General features: G+C 36.7%; 1 protein-coding gene across 1 annotated transcript; it reads left to right on the top strand.

The window, feature by feature from the left end:
* Positions 1-9,398: 9,398 nt before the first annotated feature.
* LOC106444956 (NPL4-like protein 1) lies at positions 9,399-11,123 on the top strand. The gene is made up of 2 exons (XM_048753841.1): positions 9,399-10,559; positions 10,738-11,123. Exons 1-2 carry the CDS (start codon positions 9,573-9,575, stop codon positions 10,990-10,992), a joined length of 1,242 nt encoding a protein of 413 aa, XP_048609798.1. The 5' UTR covers positions 9,399-9,572; the 3' UTR covers positions 10,993-11,123.
* The last annotated feature ends 588 nt before the right edge of the window (positions 11,124-11,711 follow it).

Genomic DNA, 11,711 nt, shown 5'->3' with positions numbered 1-11,711 from the left:
TCATTGCCATGATCTGTGCAAGAGACAGTCTGGGGTTGAACGTCCATATCATCAGAAGAGAAGTGATGAAAAGCTTAATCTTCTAGCTTTTGTTGAAAATAAAGTGATGAAGAACTAGAGATGGATTCTGATTCAGATAGTGATGGAGAGATAGATGTGAAGGCTGAATATCGTAAGCTCTATGATAGTTGGGTGGAATTGAGCAAAGATAATCTGAACCTGCTCAAGAACAAGACGCTGCTAGAAGCTCAGATTAACATAATGGAGATGGAAAAGCCTACAACATTGATGTTAGAGACGTCAACATGTTCAACGAAGGATAACGGGTTACACAAGCAGACGAAAGATGAACAGGAAAATACATCTGTATTGAAATCAAAGATAAATAGATTATCAGATCTTTTATCAGAAGAAAAAGAGAAAAGCAGAAGTCTTGAGCATAATCTGAATGAAAATCACAAGAAGATCAGGATGTTGAGCAAAGGAACAAAGGATTTAGATACTCTTTTTGCCATGGGATAGTCTGCAAAACAGAATTGAGGTCTAGGATACAAGGAAAATCGTGTGTTAAGATCCACAAATAGTGTATCAAATCAAACAGGTCTGATTAATTTCGTTCGTGCTGAACTAGTTCCTGATAATAAACCAAAGGAGGTTGAATCACATCAAACCTGTTCAAACCAAATAGTACTTGTTGAACATAAAAATCAGAAGGTCAAACATGGTTGTTACTCCTGTGGGAAACATGCACACATGCAGAGATACTGTGATGCTTTGGAAAGCAAAATTAAGTCAAGGAAAGCTGGAGAACATAGTCTCAACCATGTATGTTATTCTTGTGGGAGACTTGGACATACCCATCGATTTTGTTATGAGCGAATCAACAATATCAAAAAGGCTTGGAGTGAAAACAAATGTTATGTTGAGCCAACAAGTTATTGTAAGGTATGGATTACAAAATCAGATTTGTATTCCAAATGTAAGGAGGCTAACAGTGTTCAAGAGCTTATGTGCAACGTAGCATGTTCAGGAAAATTGGGATGCACAAATGTCAACAGGATATGTGTTAATATTGAAGTTGTTCGAGGCATTCTCATGCATGTTAATGAAACCAATGCTTTATGCTTGTCATGAGCAGGATGGGGTTCTAAGAGATGTGACAAAGGGATTATATGTTATCGAGATTTTCAAAGAGTTTTGTCACTCAAGCAGGGGGAGAATGAAGAGTTATTTCAGTTTGATGATACTTAGTTAAGGGGGAGTTTCTTGCAATTGTTAGCTAGTAAACTTGAGTTGTAAAACTCAGTGAAAAAGTGGGAGATTGTTGAGACTATGAGTCTGCGAATAAATGTGTTCGACGTTGCTTCGTGGTTGCACAAGTCATAAGGTGTTATGACGTGGCGTCATCTTATTGGTATTAATTACGATTTGGCAAGAGATAATGATTGTAAACCTTAAAGATAAGGATGAATCGGAAGATTTAGACTTATCAAGATTAAAACAAAGATTGGCTTGAGAGGTTAAAGGGATCAAGCTTTGAGAGTTTGTCTTCAACGTTTTTGGAGTGTAGAGAGAAAACAGTGATGTGTCAAAGTTGAACAAGGTTTTGGGTGTTGAATAAGTCGGAAAACTTGGCTATTAGATTAAGGTTGGGTAGATTAGAAATTGCTTAGTGTCGATTCACAAGTGTAAAGTCGAGTAAATCTGATTAAACAAAGAGTGTAATTTATTTAAGAGATTTCTTATAAAAGACAACTGTTATTTGGAGAATCTTGTTCATTAGTATTTTGTGTTTATGTGTTCTTTGTTTTTACAGCCATATGACGAATAGTCAAAGTTTATCGATTTTGCTGAAAAAGGTTAATAATGGTATCAAGAACAAGATCATTAAATGAAACTGAAGTTTAAAAATGAGAAATAAAGAACTTGTTCTGAAAGTTACAGAAATCTTATAACCATGATTTGCCTCTTTTCTTTTTTTGTTTGTTTGTCAAACTTTCAAGTCTCTCATTTCATCATATGGACTGAAGTCACTGAACGTACTTGGTGTGTAGAAAACTCACTGGTTGGTTCATTCAACATTGACGGCAGGTTTTGCAATTATAACTCTTTAAAAATCTAGAAATATTTACGCTGGCAGACACAACTTGAGTTTCCAATATCACTAAGAGACACTTTGTGTCTATGGGACACTTTCTCATATTATATTTACCAAAATAATATCCAACTAAGAGAAAGGTGTCTCTTGTTAGCCAATCCAACTAACCAAACCGATATAACATTTTTACCTTTTTAAAAAGAAATAAAACATTTCTTCTTCTAATAACCTTATCTCTTTCCCTATCTTCACAAAATCTATTAGCGTGTAAAGACTCACCGTTGAGAGTTGAACCCTAATTTCTCTCTCCCCCGACATCTTCTCGATCCATAAATTGAAATTCAAAATTGAACCCAAATCAAACTTTCTCATTGTCGACGTTTTCCTGATTGCTGTTTATCGTTCCCCGACTCTCGATATCGGTTTCGCGATCTTGGAATTTTGATCTCTGTTTCTCGACCTCGAATCTCTGTTCTTTTCCGCCTTCGTTGATTAATAGACAAACTCCACATGGAAGGTTAATCCCCCTTCTCCCTCTCGACATATTTTCAATCTCTATTTCTCAATCAGACAACTCTTTGTGTTCTCTACAGCCGCCTGTTCTTTTCCGCTTGTTTGTTTAACGCCGCGGCAGTTTCAGTTGTGAGCTCCGATGAGGAGAGGACGATGTGAGTGCGAGCTCTCATTAAGTGGAAGAGGAAGATGACGGTGGATAACCGCATGTAACATGTCTGTCTGAGGTGTACACTTTGTTTGTGTGGATATTGTGGACTGGGAATCTGTAGATGTCGATGTCGGGGATATGTGAGGTGTGGATGTGACTGATGTGGACAGAGGATGTGTGGATGTGATCGGTGTGGACGACAGTTGTGTGTATGTGGTGGCTGTGGACATGAGAGTTGGGGGGGGGGGGTCAAGTGCGCAGTGGTCAGATAAGAGGTGGTCAGATGAGATATGGATAACAAAGAAGATTCCGCATGCGTCTTCCATGTTCTGGGTATTTACGAGATACATATAAGATGAATTTCTTTTTGCATTTTGTAAACGTTTGTATTTCTTTTTGTATTATACAATCAGATTTTGTTCAGATACTTTTTGTTTAGAAACAAAAAGAAAGATATATTAGTGAGAGGGTTAAAGCTGTTAAACTAAATTAATAAAACTTCAAACCCATACAGCCAAACATCCAACGGAAACTGCGCCATATATCCCGATGAGATTTTACTCTAGACACTTACACAACATGGCGCTTCATAATGCAAACACTCTTTCACCGACTCTTTTTATTTTTTTCTCAGGTCCCACTTCAGCCGGAGAAACAAGTATCATTTGGAAGCCACTCCCCTATCATTAGCCAATATGCCGCACAACACTACCTCCAACCAGACCAAAGCCTACAAGATCACACTGGCACTGTCGCCAACATCGGCATCCATTCACACACTGACCACCAGAGCCTTGACCACAACACTCCCGACCACAACAACACTCCCGACCACAACAACACTCCCCCTAACCACGAGAGTCCCATCCACAACACATCCGACAACCACAACAATTACACTAACCACGAGAGTCCCATCCACAACACACCTGAGAAACCTAATCCAACCATCTTCTTCTTGTCCACCACAAACTCCCATCCCCATCGGAACCACAAAACCATGCTCCACCCATTACCAAACACATCTCCTCCAAATATTTAGACTATATTCTCAGTCTTAGATCTTATGCATATAAATAGATCTATTGTCTCTAAACAATTCACTTTTTTCAATGTACTTACCTTTTTCTTTTAACTTTTATCATTTATTGCAATTAAAGACAAACTTAGTTTATACTTCCTCACCTTACGGTAGCCTTCTTAAAAGAAACACACTCTCATTTACAAAAAAACAGAGTTATTTATGTCTAAAAATAGACAACTGTCTGGAGAAAGTGTGCAAAGGAGACAATATGTCTCTTAACGTAAACACAAGTTAGATTGTGTCCTATTATGTAAGAGCACCTCCAATGGAGGCTCTTAGAGGAGGTTCTAAAAAAAAACAAAAAAAAAGCAAATCATAAAAAAGATAAAACAAGAGAACCGCCTCTTAATATAAGGTTTTTGAAATTGATAAGAACCCCATACGTGTTCTCTTGGTATTGGTCTTCTCTTTCGTTGATGCTTTTTGTTTTTTTTCCAGAACCATCGTCTTCGTTCCTCTTGTTGCTGAACTTCGTCGATTCAAAATTCTCGGCTCAAAGTGCTCGGGTTGGCGTCGTGCGTGACGGATCGACGAATCTGGGTTTCCAACATCGAGCGTTCTGTAATTATCGTACAGCCATGGCTGATTTCTACTGATTTGCATTTTTGGTCCTTGAGTATTTAACAAATTACGGTTTGACCCCAAAAACTTCTGTTTGGTGCAGAAAAGTTCTCAAAAGTGTCTTAAAACTTTTAATTGTGTTTTCCAGCCCCCATTTATGAAACATGTACAAATGCAACATCTAATGACACTTAAATACAATCTTTATATATAAAGTTGACTTTTTCTCTTCTTCCGACAAGTGGCAGGGGGGTTTGCTGCCACGTGTCATCTTTTTGTCTTTTTACATTTTAGATCCTTCTTCTTTTAGATTATTGCAATTTGGTTCACTATTTTCTAATTATACATTATCTAATCCTTTTCACACTAACCATCATCATTTGAATTTTGCTAATATATTTTAATCTATTTTATTGTTAAAAAAATTGCAAAACGAATAAAGAAATAAGTAAAAAATATAAATGTACTTTAAATATTTAATTTATTCGCAGCTAAAAATAACATAAACTTTCGTTATTTTATTATTTTTTACTATTTTCTATTATTTCATTTACTTTCGTTATATTTATCTTAATATTAACCAAACTAAAGCAGAACACATAATTTAAACATAAAACCACCATAATCCCAGAGAAAAAAATGCCAAAGAAACACTAACTCAATAAAGGTCCAGAGCTCAAAGGCGATCAAGAACGAAAACTAACTTACCCCACTTTATCATAGAGTATATTGGCCAGAACAATCAAAAGTCAGTAAAATGTAGAAATATAATCTTCAGATAAAGCAATCCCTCGAACACAAATGAGCGTGATCAAGGACCAATGCAAAGAACCAAGAAAGCGGGTTAGAGTAAGAATAATCAACAGAATGCCAAAATCACCACGAAGCAGGAAGAGACATACATAACAAACGATAAGCACAACCACCAGCTAAGAGGTAAGAAGCATCTCACAAACTAAACAAGCACAAACAAGACGCCTATGCCGGGGAAGAACCACAAAATTCTGGATAGAAGGGACCAAAGCTCCAAGAGTCTAATATCACACATTTATACTAAGGGAAGAAGAGAACAACATGAGTGAGGGAGAAATGAAGCCAACCCCCGAGAAACATGAGTCCAGACTTGAGACCAGAAACAATCTTCCAAATCTACAGAGCATACTCGGAGGAGAACACTATCCAAACCTAGAGTGGCAAACATGGCGAAAGAGAGAGAGAGTCACAGAGACGCAAGCAGGGTTAAAAGCTGCAACGAGATGAAAGAACATAGCTGGAAGGGTAGACAAAACGAAATCATCAAATCGTGGAGCCGTCCTCGAGCTATAGAAGTCAGATCACCAAAAACCATATCTTGAAAACCAAGACGAGAGGGGAGTAACAATGGTAAGCCAACGACGAGGAAAACAACTTCAAAGACGACTAAACTCTGACTCAACCCAAAGAGATGCAGTTCCTAACATCAGCTAAAATCTAAGGAAGAAGAGGAGCATCCAATATTGCATGGAGTAGCCTAAAATGATGCGAGAAACAACCGCACAACTGAGAACTCCTAAACCCGATCTACAATAAATACCAGAAATCTCAAGGTGAAGAAGGCGATAAAGAACAAGAGCATGAGGTGAGTCTTTTTTGGTGATGATGAGAAACACCGCATACCAGAAACGTAAAGAAAATACATAGATGTTGAAGGCTCAATGTAAAAATATGGGAAAAAAGCGAAAACATCTTGAAAGTTATAATGTTCAAAAATATAAAAAAAAATTAAAAGAAAATTTTGACGCTGAAACCGTAAATCTTAGAATCAACAAATGCATAAATGTAAAGTTATTGAAATTCAATATATTTTTATATTAGAGGCTCACTTCACTGCTAACAAATACTATACAGACAAAACACATTATTAAAAAAACAAAGACAAAATATATTAACATATCACTATTACTACTACATAACACAATAAAAACACCAAATAACATTCTTAACAAATAAAAGTGATCACATAATTACATTATCCAAAAAATCATACTTTTAACAACAATAAAACAATATTTCGCGCGAAGCGCGGACACCCCCTAGTTTCTAAATATTAAAATGATCACAATTAATAGCTAAAAACATGTAAAAAAAAATTAAAAACTTCATAGGGATTCTCCCATTAGACTGTCGCAAAACTAGTTACATTAATAGGACTTCAAAACTTTCATAAAGTATACAGTAAATTATTAAATTAATTTTAAGAATCTATTAAGAGCTCTAACCAATAGAGGTGGTCTAAGTCTCTCTGAAAATCTAACAAGCATGTCTAATCATTAAAATACACGTGTCATGAGAGAGTATCATCTCGTTCTTAATTCCTTTTTTTTTTTGTCAAATCTCGTTCTTAATTCCAATTTGTCAAATTATTGTTATCATTACACCTACTATATCAGATCCACAGTTTCCTCTTATTTGTTTGATATGGATTCCACATTTTCATTTACGTTTTTTAAAGTATACTCTTTTTGAAAGATGGGTTGATAAGTAATCCACTGTCCACATATCGTAATATTAAATTAACCTAGTGTGAAATAGGCCATGAGATATACATGTTTTTCTACGAATTATGTGAAGATATCGATTTCAGTAATATCAAGTTAGTCAAAGCCGTGCAAATGTAAATTAGTGAGTAAAATATGAAAACGGAAAGGGTACTGATTTGGTGGGATGTATTTCCATGCGAGCTTTAGTGGTTCCACTAAATAACAAATTTATCAGGCTTGCCAAATTCGTATCCACGTTTTATTTACTACAAAAGCATTTATTTTATTATGTTTTCTCCTTTCTCACGGGAATTTCACAGTTATAGATAACTAATATTTGCGTGCTTATGCATATCTTATCAATAATTATAATTCGTGTAAACTAGTACATGTTGATATAAATCATGCGCATCAATATAATTGTAGATCATTTAAAGAAAATGGTGGAACTCGTTTTTGACGAAATAGTGTGGACTATTTTTCAAATAGGTTTTTCGACGGAGACGTCTGTCGGAAGGATCGGAATTTGGACACGATGTAATCGTCACCATGAACACTATGAGTTAGTGTATTTGATTGTCAAAATCCAAATTATTTTGAATGAGAAATGGAGGTCCAAAAATAAATATATAAAAAACTTATAAAGCTTTATATTTGGCTAAATTTAGCAAATGTTTTATTTTGGATATTTGAGTTTGAATTTGTTAATTGAACAATATATCAATCAACTTATTCTTTCAAATTTTATTAGTGATAATCTTTTATGTTTTATTAAAGCATAAAAATGCAAACCCACAAAAGTAATTCATTGGCTTTGAATTGATTTGGTAAAAAAAAAAAGAAGCAATAATTACTTTGTCAACGTAAGTGAGTCGTGGAGAATCAGTTTCCATTACTGCACTACAATATAAACGTTGGTTGACTCCATGATATGTAACGTAGCTTTAACTTTCGAAGTTAAATATCAAACGTGTAAGGCTCATTCATACACGGATAGAAAAACAAATCCCTCGCATTATTTTTTTCTCTCTTCTTTCTCTTTGATATTTTCCTTGAATCCAAGAGTGTGCACAAAACTAATTTCGTCAGGCTTCCGATAGAGTAACGCAAATCAGAAGATTTTTTGCATTTATATCATGAGACTCATTACGTTATCGAACCGTCGCACTACGAGACATATTTTGAATTAAGGAAAGAGATAATATCTCGACTCTGCAGTTGTATCATCTTTTTCTTAATCTTTGATATAATTTTATCAATTTTATTTTTTACAATATTAAACTCTCCGTAGTTTATATAATACGGTCCTATCAGAAAATACATGTGATCAACATATATATATGTATATATCTCTCAGTATTTCCCATTCTAGTCTATCATGTAAATTGTTTTGAATAACAAAACTCAACTCAAAACACACACATACATAAATTGAATCATTGACTATGATTTATGAGCAAGAGTACGTCTAATGATCTGATAATCTCCTCTCATCAACTACACAAAAATTACGTATATATACAAATTTAGAAATCGAGTATTCTACAATTCAGGAAAATATCGAAAGGAACGTATACAGAAAATTGCAACGGGAAATTGAACATACATATTGCGGCTACTGCGTCTGCTATAAGAGGAAAACATGGATCACTATTCACCAATCACGCTTTAATGATTCAGACAAATGAATTGCATAAGATGATACCGATGTCAACATTGCAAGCTTAAGAAAATGGGTGAGCCCAACAAGTGAGTATGCATCATTTAATTTGCCAATTGCAATTATTGTAAAGTTTTATGGGACCAATTATTTATGTGTTATATTATCCTTTTGCTGCTACTGAACTATCGAGTTCGTTTGTCAAATATATGAGCTTTAAGCATTTAATTTTTGAAATATTTATGCATAGAAATAAGTAAACTAATTATATAGATTTGAGTCCAATAAAAGGCGTGATCGAGGAACGTGGTCCTCAAAGACGCACACACACCGTATGGTTTTCTTAGCCTTTCCTTTTGGGACCATTTAATAGATCTCATGTAAATTGGACCACTTGTCTCGTATATATTACCTAATTGTTGTTCTAGTCGATTCATGGGCATCTTGTTATACAATAAAAATCTATAATAGCTTCTCACGACAAACAAACAAAAGATGTAATCGTTTCCTTTGCTATTGTAACTAAAAGCACGGTCCTCGTAAAAGCCAATAGCTTATGAGCAAGAAGTATACGGCTGGCTATCTTTGAATGTGTTGTTGACATACATACCAATGATTGATACAAGTGATTTATGTAGTAAAGCCCATTTATACATGAAAAGTTCTGTTTCAACGAGTTTAAAATAGATACTTATGAGGTGTATGTAAATTTTAGATAGTAAAGCCCATTTATACAGTAAAAGTTCTGTATGATGAATAGTAAAGCCCATATACAGTTAAAAGAGAAACTCTAGGACTCACATTAAAAGCCCACTTGCTGCTTTCTCTTCAAAATGCAAAATCGATTCTTTGCTTTTGCTTGTTGGCTTTGGGAGCTTCACGAAGGAGAAAATCACATATACCTTTCAAAGTAACCAGTACCTTGTTTCCTTTTTCTGATATAGAGATCAAAAAAGTTTTCTTGCGAATTAGGTAATTGAAGGAAGATGATGATGCTCAGAGTCCGAAGCAGAGATGGATTGGAGCGAGTGACCGTAGATGGATCTCATACCACAGTCTCCCAACTCAAAACCCAAATCCAAGATCAGCTCCAGATCCCAATCCACAACCAGACCTTATCCGCCGATCGTAACCTCCTCCTCGCCAAGTCTCCCGAAGAGTTCCTCGGCTTCACCGACATGACGGACCCCAACCTCCCTATCTCCTCTCTCAATCTCTCCCACGGATCTATCCTCTACCTGGCCTACGAAGGCGAGCGCACGATTCGCGGCGGCCCCGCCGTTACTCCCGCGGGCTCCTTCGGGAGGAAGATGACGGTGGACGACCTAATCGCGCGCCAGATGCGCGTCTCTCGCCAGGAGAAGTCTCACTGCGACTCCGTCTCCTTCGATCGCGACTGCGCAAACGCGTTTCAGCACTACGTCAACGAGTCGCTGGCGTTTGCGGTCAAACGCGGCGGGTTCATGTACGGGAGCGTCTCGGAGGGAGGCGAGGTCGAGGTGAATTTCGTGTACGAGCCGCCGCAGCAAGGGATGGAGGATAATCTGATTCTCATGAGAGACGCGGAGGAGGAGAAGCGAGTGGATGCGATCGCTCTAGGGTTAGGGATGAGGAGGGTCGGGTTTATATTCAGCCAGACCGTCACGCAGGACAAGAAGGAGTACACTCTGTCCAACGTGGAGGTGTTGCTTGCTGCGCAGCTTCACGCGGAGACCGAGTTGAAGGAGTGGGTCACGGCGGTTGTGAAGCTTGAGATCAACGAGGATGGTGGCGCTGATGTTCATTTTGAGGCGTTTCAGATGAGTGACATGTGCGTTAGGCTGTTCAGGGAAGGGTGGTTCGAGACGGAGATTGGCCCTCAGGATGATCCCAAGCTATCTAAGATGAAGAAAGATGTGGTTGTTGGTGTCAAGGATCTTAAAGAAGTCGATAATGATTTCTTCCTTGTTGTCGTCAAGATCTTGGATCATCAGGTTCTGTTTCTCTCCCCTTTAGATTATTTATGTCTCAGACTTGGTATCTGCTCTTTAGCTAGTTGTACTCATAAGATGATGAAGATTGGCATAGAATATTTGTGATTGTTGATCAAATCACTTGTGTCGTTAGTCTTTTTTTAACTTTTGTGTGTGTTTGGTTTTACTTAATTGACAGGGACCGTTGTCCTGTACCTTCCCGATAGAGAACCGGAACGTTGAAACAACAATGCGGGCTTTGAAAACCCATATGGATCGTGCAAGAAGCCTCCCGTTCGTGAAGAGGATCTCTGATTTTCATCTGCTTCTCTTTGTGGCTCGGTTCCTAGACGTTGGTTCAGATGTTCCTGCATTAGCTGAGTGCGTTCGTCTTCAGTCTAATGTCCCCGAGGGCTATGAGTTGCTCATCGACTCAATGGCCAATACTTGTTAAACATTTCGTAATAGATGTCTGTTTTTATATTTCTCTCCTTCAGTGTTTTTTATTTACCGTCTTCCTTCAGGGTTTGTGTTATGTACAACATTTAGTTTCTCTCTTTTAATAATCAAAATCGCGTTTTGGTAGTTCTCCTGTTTTGTTTTTTAAATTCTAAACGTACGTTATGTGATATCCTAAATTGGACTGGGCTTATTATGTTTATATCAACCAAAGAAGCCCAAAGTGTTTGATGAATTGTTCATGTCTGCCAACAACAGTTGTGTCTAACGTAGAAAGGGAGGTCCATAAGTAACATAGAACAGGTTTCGCTAGTAGTGGCAATGTTCGTAATATTGTTGACCGGACGAGGGTGCTTCTGGGATACCAACCAACTAGGATAAGACCCGCGCCTTGCGCGGAATTAAATTATTATTTTTATTATATTTTGGAGAATGAAACAATAGTTTGGCTTCATTTGGATTAGGGGTGTTCAATCCAGATATCAGATTGGTTTCGGTTCGGTTCGGTTTTTTTCGGTATTTTGGTTAGTAAAATATAACTACTATTCTAAATCCATATTTACTTTGACTTTAATCTTTCACATACTTTTGAAAGATTTCAACTGGACAACTAAATTGATCAGCCAATCTTGTTGCTTTAAATCATTAGTATTTATATATATATATATATATATATATATATATATATATATATATATATATATATATATATAT

This window comes from Brassica napus, chromosome C4, assembly GCF_020379485.1.
Source record: "Brassica napus cultivar Da-Ae chromosome C4, Da-Ae, whole genome shotgun sequence".
Taxonomy (NCBI): Eukaryota; Viridiplantae; Streptophyta; class Magnoliopsida; order Brassicales; family Brassicaceae; genus Brassica; species Brassica napus.
Note: the sequence above shows the minus strand (reverse complement) of the source record. Positions and strands in the feature narration are given on the sequence as shown.

Bases quoted from the DNA above. Each gene is read 5' to 3' on its own strand.
- LOC106444956 (XM_048753841.1), top strand. From the start codon at position 9,573: ATGATGATGCTCAGAGTCCGAAGCAGAGATGGATTGGAGCGAGTGACC. The intron at 10,560-10,737 runs GTTCTGTTTCTC...CTTAATTGACAG, and splicing joins TCAAGATCTTGGATCATCAG to GGACCGTTGTCCTGTACCTT.